Genomic DNA, 18,948 nt, shown 5'->3' on the forward strand with positions numbered 1-18,948 from the left:
AGAGGTTCTTATTTTTATGTTTTTATTTCCCCTCGTTTATACATTGTTCCCTTGAAAACCATGTTTAAACAATACAGGTTTTAAACCAACATTTAAACAGACTAAACAAATTGACTAGTTGGACCTGAACTGCATAATGGACTGTTAGTAGTAGAAAATGGAGTAAATTAACAGATACACAAACAAATGGACTTATTTACTGATGAAAGGCATTGATTTTTCATGCTAAGCTACATTAACTGTCATTAAACAAGGGAAAAAATGACAAGACAGCTAAATTCTTAGATGTTGCAAAAAATGACACAATTACAGGACGTAGTTTCATACAGATGAGCATATATTAACAAGTAAAATTATACAAAATACCTTCTTTTCTTTTTTAGCAATTAATACGCTTGGGAAAATATTTTATTTATTTGTTATGAAGATCTTAGAGAAGGTATAACCTAGATGCATTCTGTCCCAAACAAGGACAAATTATAGCTAACCGTATGTTACCCAGAGAAAAATATATAAATTAAATTAAATCATAAATAAGCAAATAGATAATCAAATAAAAAATACTGCATGAAAACTGGCTTTATAAATAAAACATTATCAAATTATAAATTAATAGGAATAACTTAAGAGAATTCTTCAGAATTATTAACATATCGAAGCATAGCTTGTTTCATAGTTCGTGCAGTCTAAGAATACATCTAAAAGTAAACAGCTCTAAAATGATATTGTATACATCTGTGTTATGATATTTGTACAAATGCAAATGAGTATTCTCAAATACAAGAGTCAAGTGATTTCTGTTCCAAAATGTTGCCTACAACAACAACTGACTGATTGCAATGAAAAACTTCTTTTATAAAGAGAGGACTGTAATCCAAGAGTTTACATAGACTGACGAATGACTAACCAAAGTGCATTCTCCGTTCATCTGGGGAACAAAACAAAATGAAGCAGGAAAAGAGAAGGTAAGCTGGTACACAGCAAGACTCCCACTGCATAGCTGTCAAATCTGTTTCAGATTTTACAAAGCTCCAGGCTCCTCTTCTCCTTACATATGCTGCCTTTTCCAAAAGACTTTTGTAGCCAAAGGCTTTGAATAAACTTTGTAAATAGTGGCAGGCAGGAGCACAACAACCCCTGTCATACAAAGTCCTGACGCTGGTAAAATCTGGAATGTGTCCAGCTTTTATATCGGGAGTCTCATTCTTTCAGTTGCATCTTCAATACAAAAATAGCCTCTGGGTAAATGGCTGGTTGTTTAGGTTAATTTACTGGCCAGTCCAAGAGGGTTTGACTCTGAAGATTCCCACGAAAAGTCATGACATCACACCAAGTGGGGGTCGTTTGCAGGGCTGACAGTGAACCGTGATGATGTCACTGGATTAGCCCCAACAGGCGACCTTGGTTTGATTGATACATCCTCTTTTCTCTTTGAATCTTTGCTCTTGGAGTTTGGTCCTGATGGGAAGGAAAAAAACAAAATTAATCATATACTGAAGCTTTGTATGTGAAAGCCTATTCAATTTCTAATAATTTAGAGTTAAAGTTGTTGTATCTCTTTAGCTCACTTCGACAAAAAGTGTCTCCTTGTTTCCCCTTCTGAGTTGATTGTCTGGCCAGACAGGTAGAAGTGTGCTTTCTCACTTCTCATGCTTGGATATAAGTTTATAGAAGACTAGAAAGAGCTGCATTCTCTCTTCAGGTCTGAGTAAAAGTTAGGTGTTTGTCATGAACATTGGAGTAAATATACTCATATATATATAGTATTCATGCTGGCCACATTTTCTGGATATCCTTTTGTTGAGTTTTAACGTATTAACTCTAAATGAACATCTTTAATAGAATATAGTGATGTTTTAGTAATATGTGGTAAAATTAGTAAAGCAATGTTAATCAGAACTAGATCTGCTACTCAAACTACTCAAGAACTGTTGCAGTTTTAAATAAACGTTGTGGTTCCCCTTCAGAAACTTGAATGTCTCTCTGCAACAAGAGTATGAAGAGTCGTGGAAATGTCTTTTCCTTTTGTCGAATAATCTCTTCTAGACTGATTCATGATGCTTCAACATTGCTCACACATTCACTGCAATTTTAACAACAAGCCAAATACAAGGCCGTAGACTCAATATCTGTTATCTATTATTATAATGTCACTGATGCAACAAGACAGGTTTTAGTTAAAAATAACTCAAAGGAAACACAGCGTCTTCTTTCAGCACTTTGAAGTTTCAACTCTGAAGGCAATGAAAGATCACAAAAGCATCTAATTTTGGAGTTTCTGCATTTCTGTGTTTGTGTACAGCCCAAAGGAAATTCTGAACCCGGACTTTCATTATTCTGTGAAATGAGGTGATCAGAGTTCGAGATGGAGAGAGAAAGTCAAGAGAGCAAATGAAAATGTGTTGGGGAAACACAGCTTAGGCCTTCGTTGTTGAGCTAAGGATTTAACGTCCCAGCTCGGTTCCAGATGTCAGAATGTCGAGGGGGATAATTATAGAAGATTAATTCTGGCTGCATATTCGGAGAGGAGATGGTCGAAATGAGAGTATTTCATTTCGGTGGGTGGGGGTGAGTTAAGGATTGTCAGATTGTATTACGTCATACTCCTGCTTAAGGTGAACACAGATTTTTAGCACACACAGAAAGAAACAATCAGTAAGACTAACTATCCACAGCATGCTGGTGAGACTGCTGCAGCAGTGCTTTAAACTGACAGCATGCATACATCATGATACTCATAAAACTAACTTTCTGCTATGAAAGTTCCCATTCATTCAAAACAAACATTTGGATTTCTTATCACATGTATTTAGCTGATGTCACCTCCAACAATGGCAAATGACGTTGTTTTATAGGCATTCTTTCTGTTGATGACTCATCCTGTAATAAAAGGAATTTGCTCAATTTTAATCCAATGAAAAGCTTACTTTCACATTTTCACATTCGTTTCTGATCTTACCACGCAAATCCAGCTTGTTGCTTTTGACCGTCACTGGGGCTGGACTAGTGGGCGCTGAATTGCTCAACTCATTGGTTGGAGTTTCCTGTCGTAATGAGACATAAAGTTAAATCAACCCTTTGTTTTGTATAATCTGGTCTCATATATATCCGTTGTATTTTTGAGTATGGTTGGTTCATACCTGATCAAAAAGATATATTGTGACATCATCAAAAAAAGACACGTTTCTTCCTCTGTCCTTCTCTCTGTCCATCGGCTCCTTGGGGGACTTCAGAAGACTCCTTAGTCCGACACGTTTGTCCACGTCTGTTTCCGTGACAACAATCACCCTACGTGAGCTTTCGTCCTCCTGTTCATCCTCCTCCTCCTCTTCGGGGTCGCTTCCCGAAGACAGACCTCTCCGTCTTCCAATTCGATTTCCAATTGCTCCGTCCCCATATCCCCGTTTACCGGTTTGGGTGAGGGGAAGAGTCAGAGCAAGAGGAGGAAGAGCGAGAGACAGGCGAGCTAGTTTTGCTGTGTGAAATGAGAGGAAGACAAATGGTTTTTTTTAGACAAAAAAATCTGGTGAGATTCGTAGAAAACTATCATTTTTGTACAAACAGGATAAGAGAAGTGAAAAGGTTTATGTTTCATAAATTTAGAACAATTTTTTATTTATTTTTTAATAACAAAGCAGGAAGAGAAATTAAACAAAATAAAAAATCGTTTTAATGATGTGAAAAAATTAATTGGCTAAAGATATAAGTATATATAATACAGTCCTTTGTTTATTTAAGTATATGGACCTCTGAAGAACACACACATTGACACAATTGAATTAAATGTATTTGGAAAAAAATAACGTCTAAGCGCTTTTAAAAGGCTGGAAATCGCTGAGATATATTAACATTACATGTGAGTTTTTCAGACATAGGCCTATTGTTATATAAAATAAAAGGCTGCATAGCTCAATTAGTTTTCAATAATCACAGTAATGAAAGTTAAATATACGTGCAAGATGAAGGTACCTTTCATGGCCTGGTTTGCAGTAGGTGGAGGTGTTGTGACCTCAGGTTGTTCAATCACAGTGAAAGGTTCATCTTTAGTTTCATCGGCCTCTGTCTGAATGCTTGGTGAACTTTCCAGCACCTTGTGGCTTTACAAACAACAACAAAATAGACATATAAAAACTTTATATGCAATGATATAATAACGATGCTGCAATAAAATAATTTTTAAATTAAGCTTACAAACAATGCACACATTATTTAACAAATATCAGAAGGTACTGTGATTAGTTATCTGGGTATTTCTGTCATCTATGCATATTATTAATTCAATATTGAAGCATATCGATCAATATATACAGTATATATATCAATAATGTAATTTTTCATACCCTGTTTCCTCTTTTTGTTCATCCTCAGTGACCAGCGTATAGCTGTTCTCTGTGATCTGGTCTCCCCAGGGCCGGAGTGTCACTGTGTCTTTAACAGTTGCCCCCCAAAGCACATTTGTTTTCACATTTTCACTGAGGGAAAACTGCAGCCTCTCCTCACACACCTGAAAACACAACAAGAAAATAACAACGGGGTAAATGAACACAGAGAGACAATGTAAACGCGATCTTTCTCAAACCACAAAATAAACTGCTCACCTGCATCATAAGGCCATTCTTTGTTGTCAATTTAGAGAGAGATCCCTGATCTTTTACATCCAGTGTTTGTCCTGGAGATCTTTGCCCAACATTCCTCTCGTCTTGAGAGGACAGTTTGTCCTGAGAGTCCAGGGAGACATCAGGCACAAACTCTACCAGATCGTCTGATTGTTCGGAAATCCTGCCCTCTGTCAATTCCACATCGTTCCCTTCAGGAGCCAAGGAGCCACATTTCTCCTCAGATGTATCACTATCACCTACAGTGCATGCTTTCTGATCCGGTGTTTTCTTTAAAGATTCCAGGAACTCCAGGTTCCCCAGGAAAAGGTCTCCCAGAGAGTCTTCCTCATCCCCAGATATGCAGCAAAGTTTTTCCAGTTTTTCAAAATCCTCCAGGGGCTCCTCATCTATATCTTTCCACTCAGAAATGAGTAATTCTGGAAGAGTGTTGAGGGGAACTTGGACTGAAGATGAGTTGGCGGTTTCCTGGATTAAATGATTTTGTTCATCCTGCCTTTCTGTGTTTGGTGCAAGGTGGCCATCATCATCTAGTGTTACATGCACAGAGGGAAGGTTGAGGTTGGCTGAGATCCCTACACTCTGAGTTGTAGCAGGTGGATCTGAGACACCATTGGTGTGAGTTGGAGAAATACAAGGCTCTACCTCGGTACTAAAGTCTTCTAGATTAATGTGACTAATAAACTCCTCTGACTCTACAACAGATGGAGGTGGACTAGGAAACGAGTCATCCAAACTCTCCAATTTATCATCTTGCACATCAAGGTCTATGCTCGGTGGAGGACTCGGAAAATCTACAGAGCTAAAATTGTCTACCTGTGGATCTGACTGATCTACCTCCTGCACATCAAGGTCACTGGGGCAAGAGATTGGGATGGAGGGAACAGGCATTTCTCTGTAATCCTCCTCGACATTCCTGATGCTTACTTCATCTTCTATGTACTGCTCGGCAAGCCAAGGTCTCATTTCAGCCTCTGATTCTAAGCCTGATTCACTGTTTTCCTCATCTGAAAAGTTCACATCAGGAGCTTCACTAATGCATATGGATATGTTTGTTGTATTCAGACTGAGGTTGTTCTCAAAATGTGATAATGTGTCTTGCTCAGCATGCTCAGCTAATGCCTGCCCTTCTTTTTGCATGTTGCAGAGGGGATTCTGAGGCCACCTGTTAAAATTTTGATTCTTCTCAGTCTCTGTGGAGTTTAGCAGACCTTCCCCTTCACTGACTGCCTCTATGCATGACAAAGTGGATCTCTCTCTGTACTCCTTCTCTGGGATCTCTATATTCTCTACTTCAATATCTCTTCTCCGGTCTTTGTTGAAGATGCCAGTTTCTCCAAAACTCTCAATATTTTCCTCCTGCTGTATATCAACTGCTTGGACAATGTGCTGGTCATCGTCTTCTTCCGACTCCCATTTTTCCTTCATTGCAACATTACAGGCAAGTCCTTGGGTTTCATCGTTCCAGGTTTCTTCACAGCCCTCCAAGATGGCGGGGTGAGGCTCGCTTCCCGCAAGTTCGTCATTTTCTTCAGTCTCCCAAAACTCCTGACCCACAACAAGCCTCTCTCCGACTTCCCAGGCCTTGTTACTGAACCCAGAGAAAAACTCAGATCTGAGTTCAGCGTCCTGGCTCCTCCTCTCTGGAGTGGCCCACTGGTCATTTTCATCAGGCCACAAACGCAAGTCCCTTGACTCAGTAAAACGCTGGCAGTCAAACTCTCCTTTCACAACACTAGATTCTGTGTGTTCCTCATCCTCTCCCAGGACACTCCATAACTCTTTAGTCTTTACCTCTAGGCCCACACAAGGGTCTTCATCCGTATTGTTAGCAGGCTCCCTCAGATTGACTGCTCCTTTGAGGGGTGACTTTTCTTTCATAGCATTACAAAGCTCTGCTGCAGCTAGCTGTTTATCGTTCTCTGTCGTGACCTGTTTATCTTCGCTGCCGTCAGAGCAATGCAGATTTCTCAGGCCCAGCTCATTATGGTCTAAACGGGGACTCATTTTATGTCCTTCCAACTCTTCAACAACCTCAATATCCCAAGAAGAACCACTTTCTGGGATACCAATCAGCTCAATCTCATTTTCATTGATGGACTTCCCATCATCACATGGCTCCACTTTTAACTCAGTCTTGTCACCTTTCTTAATGCCATGCAGTTTAGATAGTCTTGACTCTTTGTCGTCAACTTGGGATGTTATCACAAATTCTACAGTGTCATTCCTAAATTTTGGAGAGTCCACTGCAGACAGATTGATATCTGTCTTTGTATCGCCTGTGCAATCATTGTTCATCTGCCTTAACATGCTTTCCTTCGACTGGCTATCAGATAGAGACTCAATCAATATATTTGACTCAGCCATGCTCTTAGAATGAAGGTTTACATCATTTTCTTTACAGTCCTGATATTTGCAATCTGCTATTTGAGAGATAATACCGTCTCTGAGGTGGTTGTCAATCGGATACCCACCACAGTTTCTGAGCCCTTTTTCATCATCTAAATCTGAAAACAACTGATCAATTAAGTCAACACAGTTCTCGACCTGCAGATCATCACCAAACATTGTTGACTTTATGCTCTCATTTTGAAAAATGCCAGAATCGTCTCTCTGTGTTGACTCCAGCCCTTTGTTAAGTACATCTTTTTCTTGACCGAAATGAGTGATAGCATTTTCTGAAGCATCTCGATTCAGAGTACTTCTTTCATCACACACCTCAATAGTCATCTTTTCAACAGTTTCTCTTCTCTTATCCAACACCTGTATGCTGTTTCTTAAGGGGCTCTTGTGACCCATCTCCCCTTCCTCCTCTGTTTTTTCCTCTATCCCTGTTAGTGTTCCCCGATCCCCTCCTCGACCACTGCTTGGTCGGGAGATGACCAGTCCATCACTGCTCCTCCTGTTCATCCCATCACTCTCCCAGTCACTATCTGAGAAATAGGCAGAGTCCCGATGTGGTGTTTCATTTCCTAGAGCTCGCCAACTGCTATTCCCCACTCCTCCTCCTCCAGCACCCGTCCATGAGTCACTGGGTGTGAGGCAGTCGGCTGAGCTGGAAGTCATAGGTGATAGGACTGAGTCAGTTGGGGTGGTAAGTGAAACATCAGTTGATGGGTCCCAGTCTGGAGTGGTTGGAGTGGCAGCAGGAGCAGATGATATTTGAGCAATGTTACATTGTTCTTCCTGACTTTCATCATTGTGCAAATGGTCTCGTTTGGCGTTTTGCAAGTCATTAGCTGCTGTGAAGTGATTAGAGTCCACTGCAGAAATGTTATCATTATGGTGCTTTTCTTTGTCATTGTTACATGGCATGGTATTAGTCATTCCACATGGTTCTCTGTCAGGGCTGCAGGGCTGTAGTTCTTCCTTCGATATGTCACCATTCCCTATAACGGCAGCCTTTTGAGTGTCTCTTTTATTTGTTATCAAACCAATGTTGGATTCTTTAACATCCTCGGTTGACTCAGAAGTTGACCGCTCTAAAAGATCTGTATGCTCTCCCCTGGAAGGTAAAGCTGGGCCATCTGCACACTCCTCCTCGTCTTTTTGACAACCCAGTGTTTGGTTGTGCAGGAGACCATTTTTGGGCATGATTTCTGAAAACACAAACTCACCAGATTGGCAGAGGTCACCATTGCTGTCATTTTTGAGAGGTTGTTTATTAGATCCTATGTGAAGGATTGGGATCCCAGGTCTCATGGAAACCTTGATCTCACTCTTTTTAGCACGCTTTGTCACTTGAGCGTAGATTGCCTCGGTTTGAGTATCTTCTTTTCCTTTACTGGATGCTCGTGTGGTGCTCTCTGACTGAAACCTGATGGTCTGAGCCGAGTTTGGGTCAATACATATGGACTCATATTCAGGAGACAGTGGAGTAGGGGAGTAAGAAGGGTCTGCTTCTTTTTTGTCTGCAGCTGCCTTTTGTCTCGATATGATTTCAGTCAGGAAGGTCTCTGCTGATTGGATCTCCTTTAGGAACTCTTCCCTGGTCATTTCTGTTCTCTGAGGCTCCTTCTCAGGCTGATTCTGTTCTGAGTCCTGCTTCCCAATGGTTATCTCTGAGAGGAGAGAGCGCGATCTCCTTATACCCTTTGTATAGGCTTCTTCAGCCTCAGTGTATGAGGGAAGGCCTGGGGCACAGACATAGGGCCGCAATCTGGATCCTCCTGGATAGAGGTATTTTACTGGATCAGGCTCTGATCCTCCTTCTGTACCTGTATCCATTCTTCCTGTGTCTATCTCTGTGAGGAAAAGATCACCTTGGAATGTTTCTTTAGTGACTGAATTGTCCTCCTCAGCTCCTGTCCTACTGTTTGGTTTCTCTGGCCCCCATGAATGAGTTGCTGAACCCAACTCTGTGATCAGTGACTGGGAGCGGCGCATGCCTCTGTTTGGAAGTAGAAAGTTTCCCCATCTCTCTCTGTCTCCTTTCTCTACCTTCTCTCCCTCAAACGAAGTCTCTTTCTTGGACTCATTAGACTCTGTCACGCTAGATATCTCTGTCAGAAACAGATGCATAGGGGATTTCTTAGCAGCCGCCACAAGTTCTGCTTGAAGCTCAGCATCTTCCCTCCAAATGCTCGGCAGGATGGTGTCAAGGCGTGACTGAGTCCTTTTCATCCCCCTGGCGAAAAACTCTGAGCAGGTGGGGTCTGCATCTTCAGATAGGCTGGAATGAGTAACAGTAGTCCCACCACTTTGTCTCTCAGGGGACATGAAGGGAGAGTCATCCTCATCCGAGTAGGTGGGACTCGATGAGGACTCTCTGTCAAGCAGGGGGTTTGTTGGCTGGGGACGGGGTAAATTGCGGTAAATGGGACGCAGTGGGTTTTCTCGACGAATAGGGGAGTCAAAGTCTTTTACACGAGAATGAGAAGCCTCCTTGGAGTTGTGCAATGATACTGAGTGCCTGGTGCCCTCTCTGTCAGATAAGTCACAGGATAGCGGGTCTCTATGAGGTCGCTGCATCTGTGGCATATTGTATCTGGAATAAGTCTCTGCTGTGTTATAGCTGTTATAGCTGTTGCAGCTCCTTTGTGGTTTTGCATGGGGAGGAAGAGGCGGCGGACACATTTGGGGGGGTTGGGGGTAAATTGGGTGGCTCGATGGGGGAAGGGATGGGGAGAGGGATGGGGATGGGGGAAGAGTCTGTCGGGCCCTGTGAAGCCCAAGGTGTTCAAAGGTGGAAGGTGGGCAGCTGCTCATATGATGGGGGTCTGTTTCAATCTTTCCACCAATGGTGTAATGAGGCAGTCCTCTGTATCCAAGCGGAGGGACAGGGAGGGGGCGTGAGTGAAGGTGGTTAGACATTGACATTGAGCGAGGCTTGGGGGGGAGTACAGGGGCTTGAGAACTTTCAGATGACTTTTTATCTGCATTGCTGCCCTTTTTCTTTTCCTCTTCATCATCATCTCCCAAGTCCACCACTGAGAAGTCCGTCACTCTACTTGAAGTGTCTCTAAACTCAGCAACACCTGTGTTTGGCATCTGGAGTTGAACCTCGCTTGATCTGACAGTCTGGAGGCCCTTTCCGTACTTGTCAGAAGAACAATAAGGGACTCGCTCTTTTCCCAGCATTCCACTGCGAATCTCCACCAGCTCCATATCTCCATGGCACATCGAGTCAGAGCGAAAAGACGACTGGGTCTTCCCTTTGAGAGTTGGCGATTTGTCCTGGGGAGTGTGCTCCTCTAGTCTAATGTAGTACTCGCTGGCAAGAGAAGGGCTTCGGGCACTTATCACTGGAACCACAGTGGGAGTGTCCAAAGACTGTCTGTGGTTGTTGTTCACAGTCGGGATCGGCTGCGGGGGAGGAAGAGGTTTGTAGCCCCTTCTGGCATGAGCCTTCTCCCAGAAATACTCAAAATTCAAACCTTTGCTGGTTTCAGTGACAGTTAGAATATCGTCCAGTTCTGAAGAAGACGGAGTGATACAGTTCCCCACAGGGTCCAGCAGAGGGTATGAGTTGTCTCTGTCCTCCCTGCCATAGTCTCTCTCTCTGTGCCTTTCATTTGCTGCAGTCTGGAAAGCAGGTGGACGGAGTAAGTCCCAGCGTCTTTCAAATGACTCCTCGCTCTCCCCTCTCCTTCCTCTGCCATCCTCATACTCCTCATCTTCTTCATCTTCTTCCCCGACACTCCCCCTCGCCATTCCTCGCTCAGCGGCCAGGAGGGAGGAGAGGAGGAGGAATATTTCTGCTACAGAGGGCCGTTGAGATGAAGGTAACCAGCACGACTGCATGATCTCATACCTGAAAAAGGGATTTGAAGAGGTGAGTTTAGAGAGACACGACAAGAGCATGATTACTTTCCATTTAAATAACCATCATTTCTGCACAATACACTTAGTGAAGTACTGACCAGTAGTCAGCATGGGAGAGTTTGAGTCTTGGCTGGGCAAGGGTGATCTGTCTCTCCCTAATTACGAAGGTCAGCACCTCTTCGTCGCTTAGGTGTCTGTGGGGCTGAGACCCGAACTCAAACAGCTCCCATATCACCACCCCCAAGGACCTAGAAGAGACAAAAAAAGATGAAGAGATGATGCCAGACAAACCAACAAAGACTTTTAAGGTTTTTGTTATGTAATACCAACACCTTCCAAGAGCAGAAAACTCCAAGAGGAAAAAACAAGAGTCTTTGTTGAGAAAATAACTTGTTTTGAGAAGAAACGGGATGAGAACCATCCTTCTCCATTTTCAGCCACCTTTTCTACTGTGAAGCTGACATCTTCGTTTTTTTGATTGCAGAATATTTTGTTTTTGTCTTTTTAGAGCTCAGTTGTGATGTTGTTCTGAATTTAATTATGTTGAAAAATGTTTAACATATTTAAACTTTAGCTTATCTTTTGTATTCTGTTTTACAAAGTATTATTGAACAAGCCAATATCCGCCTGATTTGAGACAGTTGTTAACACATTAAAACATACCACACATTGCTGGTTTTTGTCTGGTCTGTAACAATAAGAGATCCTCTGTACTCCTCAAGCAGCTCTGGAGCGATCCAGCGTAGTGGAATCCAAAGCTTGTCAGGAGTAAGGTAATAGTCCTCCTTCATAAAGACAAACAGCAAGAATACACAATTTGAACTAAAATAAAGAATATTCTTGTTTGGTTCTTAAAATAAAAACAAAGTATTTAAAACCAGGTAGCATACTCAGGTAGTTATGAATGACACATTTATGACGCAATGATCCACATACCTTGTAATGGTTGTGAGAAAGGCCATAGTCCCCAATCCTTACAGTGAGGTCAGAGGTCAGCAGGCAGTTTCTTAAAGCCAGATCACTGGAGCAAAGCAGAACACAACCTCAGAAAGCAGCATCAATGGACAGATATTGTTTAAAGACTTAGATCCTAATTCTCTACAGAGATAAAGGCTCGACTGACCTGTGGATGTAGTTGTTATCATGAAGATGCAGCAGGCCAGAGGTGATCTCAAAAGCCATTCTTTGAAGAGTCAGGAGGTCTCGAGTCAGCAGGTCAGGAGTCATCCCGTCTGACTTACGTTGGGCTCTCAGATACCTCTTCAGGTCACCCTTTTTATACCATTAAGACACAATGCAAGCAGTTACTGGCATGCAGGCTTGAATATAAGTTGAGTTCAAGCCAGGTCAGCAGTGAGTGTGTGCCAAATGTCTGTACTTCTCTCCTAATAAAAAAATAAAACTCTCAGGGAACATCCTATAGACCAAGAGGATATTGGTGACTTCTGCAATAAATACGTCTCTTTTTAGGTGTTTTCTGTCACAGAGCCTTAAAAGCGCCCAGTGATTTGGTAATGAGCTGGCAGCCTTGTGTTAGTCATTTGTGCTTCAGGAAGGGCAAGGAAATAAAATGAGGGCCCTATAAAAGGCTGTGAATTATCTGAGAGGAAAGGACAATGGGGACTTTATCAAACAGGATAATAGCAGTCTGAGGTCCCCCAGCGATATTTGGCTCCTCTCAATGTGTTGGTATAATTGATCTGCTTGTGTCTTGTTCAGCCATAGAGTTAACTCATAAGGCTTCCTTAATCAGTCAGTGATTAGGCCAGCTGAGGGAGGCAAAACAAATGTATTGTAGGGATACAGAACTTATTTCAGCGACTCTTTCACATCTAAAAATGTACCTATACTCATTTTACTTCTGTGCAGTATTTCAATGGCTGACAGGAACTCACCAGCTGACAGAACTCCATAACCAGGAGGAAGGGGATGCTCTCACTGCATTGCCCCAAACACTGAAGGATGTTGGGATGTTTAAGACTCCTGAACAAAGGAAGAGAAAAAAATAATACAGAAAAATATAGCAATTTTATTAGATTTATTATTATAGTTGTATAGTATTATATTACAACGACATAGATAGATAGATAGATAGATAGATAGATAGATAGATAGATAGATAGATAGATAGATAGATAGATAGATAGATAGATAGATAGATAGATAGATAGATAGATAGATAGATAGATAGATAGATAGATAGATAGATAGATAGATAGATAGATAGATAGATAGATAGATAGATGAGCATGTATGTATGAGTGAGACAGAGGGTTTTTCTCAAAAAAAGAAGGAGAGAAAAGAGAACAGACAGCCCTGTCCTTGAATGCTTCCCCTTGAGTGTGTCTGTGTTAAACAGAAAGAACGACAGCCAAAACACTACCAAAATTCTGAGTCAAGCTATCCAATCAGTTCTCATCATCAAGATAAAGTCATCACTCCTGACCTCTTTTTTTTTGGCCAAATCAAATTTTTCCACGCATTAGGCAAATGGCCGGAGCTAACTTGTACTCATTGATAAAAGCCTCTTTTGGTCTGATATATCTGTAGCACAGGGTGCCTACTATTGCTTAATGTTAGATTAGGTTGAACATAGAGTAAACTTGAATGGCCTTGAATTTCCCTCGGGATCAATAAAGTATCTATCTATCTATCTATCTATCTATCTAACTACAATCTTCCTTGACTAAAACTGTACTTTTTTTGTTGTTGAATGAATTTACTTTTTTCCTTGGTTAAAGCCTCATCAAGTTTGTTGTGACTATTAGCATACAGGGCCTTAGCTGAGCTGATGTAAGCTAACATAGGATGTGCAGTATGTACTAACTGACATCATTACAGTGACTGGAATCACTTCTGTTCTTGTGTTGCTCTAAATTGACTATAATCCAACAAGCTTCTCTTGGGGTCACAGCTCTCCCCTCATCAAATTGTCCCTATGTTCCAATGATCATATGTTTACTTCCAGTATTATAGATTGGTATGGCAACATGGGAGTTGCCAGTATTTAAAGTCAGCAGATCTTAGTATATCATTAGACTACAAGCTTTGGATAGGGGGATTTCAAAGTATTGAGGTCAGCTAATTGGTACATTGAACATTTGACTTTGAAAACAATAGCAGTCTCAATATTGTGTCATGTTAAAATGATATGGAGATTGTGGACAAAGGACCTTGGGAACTTTATTATGCTCCCTATGTAACTATAGTCCTTCATTAGGTACCAAAAAATGGTTGCCACAGTTTCAGCATCTCACCTGTACGGCTCAGACTCAGCCAAGAACTTCCTCTGCTCGAGGGGGCTGGCACTGACACGAAGCTCCTTCACCACTGCCTGAGAGGAGCTGCAGTCACACAGCACTTCAGCCAGGATCACCTAGGACAGATAAATGAACAGTAATTGGGGTAGAGTTCCCAGGAGAGGCAGTAAAAGATCTATTCTTGTTGATAGCCAGTATCAAATGTAACAGAGCATACCGTAAGAGAGAAGAAGCTATGATGTGGGAGGTTTTTTAAATGACAACACAATGATGCCTGAATTTAAGAGGTGATCGTCTTACCTTTCCGAACCAGCCATTTCCTATCTCCTGAAGGTAGTTTAAAGCATGTCTTTTGAAGCACTGAGACTTAGAGTCTGTAACAAAGGAGAGAAGTAACATCAGGGTCACTTCACAAAGTTTATGTCTGCTGCTCATGGTCTCACATCTAAAATAATAACAGGAGACATAGTGTACTGATCTTTTGAGGTAGAGTGCATCATTACATTGAATAAAGGGGAGCTTCTCTTTGCTTGAACATCCGTGGATAGTGTAAGTACACTACTCAATACATATATTTACCTTGCCATGAGGAACATTCATTCTGTGCTTTTATTGGAGACCCCAGTGGACAAAGTGTTGCGTCTTGTCTCATAGCTGATCCTTTGCTGTAGGTGTGTAATAATATCGAAACAAAAAACTCCTGCTTTGTTTTAACAGGCTAATAATGTGCTACTCACCCAGTACTGTGCAACAAACCCAGTGTGCTTTTGTAAGTCAGATTGAAAGAGCATCATTTTAGTTAAAAACTCATCAAAGAAGGTTTGTTACATCACATGCCATTAATGTAAAGTTGAAATTAAGCATGGACAACGTATCAACAGATGAAAACGCAAACAGACAAACTGTGTGCCTGCACGACTTTGCAAGTTAAAGTCATATTTCTGAGAGAAGTAAGGACATTATTGAAGGAAAGGGGGCTTTATCGAAGGGACTCAATATCCCTCTCTGGGATCAAATTTCTAACTTTTTGCTTGTAAGAAGCACTGATGCAAAATGTCCTCAGATCATAGTTTCCACTCCATTGAAGTTCGACAGCTGGTTGTACACCCAGTTTGAGACCTTTAATGGATCCGCATCAGTGACTTGAGCAACAGACCGTGAGGGAGGTCAGCGCAGGACAGAACTTGAGCTCTTGACTCTTAAGGAGGTTTGAGGTGTTTGGAGGCAGAGTGTAAGCTGTTGGAAGATGTTACCTGTTCCATCCTGCAGGGCGGGACAGTTGGATCTGTCTCTGACTGGCAGTGTGTAGACCTCAGGGAGGGAGGGACATGATGACAAGCTGTCCTCCTGGATGGGACTTGAGCCTCCGGAGCACTCCTCCCCATCTGCATTGTCAAATTCCTGGTTCAACCATAAAAGCACACAAAATCACAAAAAAATAGAAAACAACCTGTACTTTTCCCAGAGAGTTGGATTCAGTGGAAAGTACCAAGGCCGACAATAACAAAGAAGTCATTCTGAACTAATGACCCCTGCCTGCGAACTACACGGCAACTCAGGTCTAAAGGTGCAGGCTTAGTAGAGATTAGTCTGACAGATGATTATTGACCATTTCTACTTCATTAAACTGGAATTATAGACTCATTTTTCCACTTTCATACAGTTCATAAGTTAAAAAGAATACCAACATGCAAAAAAAAAAGGGTGTGACAAGAAAAAAGAAAGCAGCAATAGGTGAATAAATCTCTTACATGTTGAAGACTTACATTGAACCCCACTCCTCCTCTCTTACAGCACAGGCAGGTCAGGAGCAGTAGAACAAAAGAGACGAGGCCCGAGCAAGAGATGAGGATAACGATGTAAGGTGGAGGAGAGAGGGATGCAGTCCTGGTCTGCGAGACTGTGATGAAGACAGGTAGAAAATAGAAGGGAGTAATGCATTAAATAGGGAAATACATGGTATTTGTGTTTCTATAAGGGGGACACACTGTTAGGTTTCAGTGAGAAAGAAAAGAGATCACTGAATTGAAAAAGTGGAAAATCTTGTTACATAGGTGATTTGTTTAGAGGGAAACCATTGGAGCGTTTTCTTAGCGGCAGGCTTGGAACACAGTGGAGAACCCCAATGGACAGCTTGCACCAAGGGGGGTTTAGGGGGGTTAAGCAGGAAAAAAAAACGAACGGACTCCAAGATTCAAAAAATACTTATTGGAATCAGTAAAAACAAGAGAGACTGGAATAATTGTTGAAAGTAGGAAAATATACCATTCCAGTAAGGAAAAAAAGCATAAGGACAGAGGGGAAATATCAGAAATGACATTCCACGGAGGAAACAGTTAAGAAGCAGGGAGGGGTGGCTGGAGTTTCATTTAGGTAAAAGAGGAGCGCTAACTGGGAAGGGTTGGAAAGAATTACTCAAATCAGGGAAGGTTGACTACTCAGGTGAGAGAGGGAGGGATCGGGACATTTGATAATTGTACCTCAAAGTAGTTGATTGAGTGAAGTGAACCATCTGTAGAAAAGAAAAGGGGCAGGGCAGGGTGGTTAAATACCCTTCAGGTTTTAACTATTTAAATACTGTAGAAAATATAGGTCAAACATTACATCACTTATAACAAAGATAACAAGAGAGAGAGCAACAGTGGAACCTTGAAATAACCAGAAGATGGGTTAAAAGAGGGAAGGACATATATAATATATAAACATGAATATTTCAACCGTGCCTGAGAATACATGACTAAGCCTATTGTAAAAGTAAACAAAGCTGCATTTAAGGCTGAGAATTACACCATGTGCTAACCCATGTTTTCAATTATTTTTGTTTTTAACATAATAAAAATGCTCAGATAACGATCTTAAATTACCTTGTGCAGAAAATCAAATATGACAATGCATTCAAAAGGCAGGAAAACATAACCCATTGTGCTTTGAATATTGAAACTGTTCCTTAAAATAAGGACTTCAGCAGCTAACTTCCCGTCTGTCATGTCTCAAAAATATAGAAAATTAACGTGGCATTTCTAAGATCCCAAAATACATTAATTCATGAGGTCATGATAATATAATCACAGCAAACATATATTTAAATTGTATTAAAAAAAAGTCAACCCCCGTTTCCATCAGCACCATAATCAATTAGTTTTATATTATTTCTTATTTGTTTTCTTGCTAAAAAAATTTATATATATATATATATATATATATATATATAAATATAAATGCACTTTGGGTAGGTTGGAGGTCAAGCTTGTAGATAAACAAAAACGGGTAGGCTATACGGGGTTACAATAGACTTCAGCTTTCAAACATAAACTTTAGATCCATGAAACAGACAATGCAACCTCATTTATATTCTAATTGCTAATCCTTGTACCTGCAACACAGAGGCTACATGAAAACTAGATGAGACCTTTGGCTGTGTTCTTATCTTAAATATGCAGCTCAGAGGTACAACTATAATTCTGATGCACAATTCCTGAGCAGTGCTATTCTTTCATCTTTCCCGAGACAGATGTCCAGACAGACACTGCATATAAATAGGAAGCTAACACAACAAGGCCTTTTTTTTCCAGCAGCTCCAGTGCCAGCAGCTCTTATCAAAACAATACACCACAATACAATGACTGCACACATTACACAAACATAACACTCTGCCAGATCTTTGGGGTAGAAGAAGACGTATTCAGATGGAGCAAAAACAAAGATGCCACCAGTGGTTAATAGGCTAAATCATCTCCAGTGCCCAGCAGAGGCTATATATAGAATAAATGGTCGACGATTTTAGCCTTCTATACAGTATGTTTTTAAATGCCATCGATGTCAGGCCCGAGATCGAAACGCCTCCTAATATTTTCATCACTGCATGCAAATGATGGTACCCTACCCATCTCCAAATCAGCCTCGCTCCTGTTTTCATTAAGTCAGCCACGTAGACTACGGCAGTCACCTCATAATTCGCATTGTGTCTCAGCCTTACAGGCTAATAATACAGTATCACCCCCCAATGTAAAGAGGCCTTTTTCGTAACTGACTACATCCCCCCCCACCCCCTTTTCTCCTTTCTCCAGCATCACTGACAGGGTTTCAACACCCCCCCCCTCCTCCACCGACTCCGCTCACCTTCCCTCTGCGGGGCTCCGAGCGCTCTCTCCGGGCTCAGGTATGACATGATCCCCGCCACCGCTACCATCACCCAGCAGTGTGGCCGCATCGTCGCCGCTTCCGGAGCAACAACAACAGCATCGGTGTCCTTCTCTCTCTCCGTTCCCCCCTGCCACGGTCTGTGCCGTCTTCGGGCTCGCGCTGTCTCTGTCACCCCCCTCCTCTCCGCTTTTTCTCCTAATAATAAAAAGCGTCTCCTCGCCTTCCTTGTTGTGCCCCCCCTCCTCCTCCCCTCTCTCTCTCTCTCCCCCTCCTCTAATCCGCAATTAAACACGGTGTGAGAGATGCTCTATTGTGCATCCTCTGCCTCCGTCCGCGTGGAGCTCCTGAAAAAAAAAAAACACCATCGGCTATTTCTCCCATAAATACAAGTCTTTCTCTACGACCGCTCTCCCTGTGTTGAGGGTCGTCTGTGTTTTTCTCCTCCGCCTGCCTACGTCAGACACACGGCGCGCATTGTCATGGTCTAGCTTTTCCATCATTATGCACTACAGGGGGAAAAAAAGAAATCTGTGGTAATATTCCCACAGGGAGCTGATGGTGGAGTATGTGCTCCAAAGTGGGATGATATTGATCCCATATTGGAGGTTTAATCCCTTTAACTATCACTTCATTATTCATTTGATGAATCCTTTAAAATGAAATGA

General features: G+C 41.8%; 1 protein-coding gene across 2 annotated transcripts; it reads right to left on the bottom strand.

Moving 5' to 3' along the window:
* Positions 1–5: 5 nt before the first annotated feature.
* Positions 6–18,779, bottom strand: lmtk3 (lemur tyrosine kinase 3). Of its 2 annotated transcripts, none has more exons than XM_079343362.1 (16): positions 18,260–18,779; positions 15,892–16,040; positions 15,394–15,541; positions 14,441–14,514; positions 14,138–14,256; positions 12,776–12,863; positions 12,004–12,152; positions 11,817–11,901; positions 11,544–11,665; positions 10,979–11,128; positions 4,599–10,869; positions 4,341–4,504; positions 3,970–4,097; positions 3,141–3,475; positions 2,960–3,044; positions 6–1,458 (listed from the first exon to the last, which is right to left on the bottom strand). In XM_079343362.1, exons 1-16 carry the CDS (start codon positions 18,348–18,350, stop codon positions 1,325–1,327), a joined length of 8,292 nt encoding a protein of 2,763 aa, XP_079199488.1. In that variant the 5' UTR covers positions 18,351–18,779; the 3' UTR covers positions 6–1,324. The 2 variants fall into 2 exon arrangements, with proteins under 2 accessions (XP_079199488.1, XP_079199489.1); XM_079343363.1 differs by having other exon boundaries at positions 15,907–16,040; positions 18,260–18,778.
* Between the last annotated feature and the right edge of the window lie 169 nt (positions 18,780–18,948).

Source organism: Symphodus melops, assembly GCF_947650265.1.
Source record: "Symphodus melops genome assembly, chromosome: 5".
NCBI classification, from domain to species: domain Eukaryota; kingdom Metazoa; phylum Chordata; class Actinopteri; order Labriformes; family Labridae; genus Symphodus; species Symphodus melops.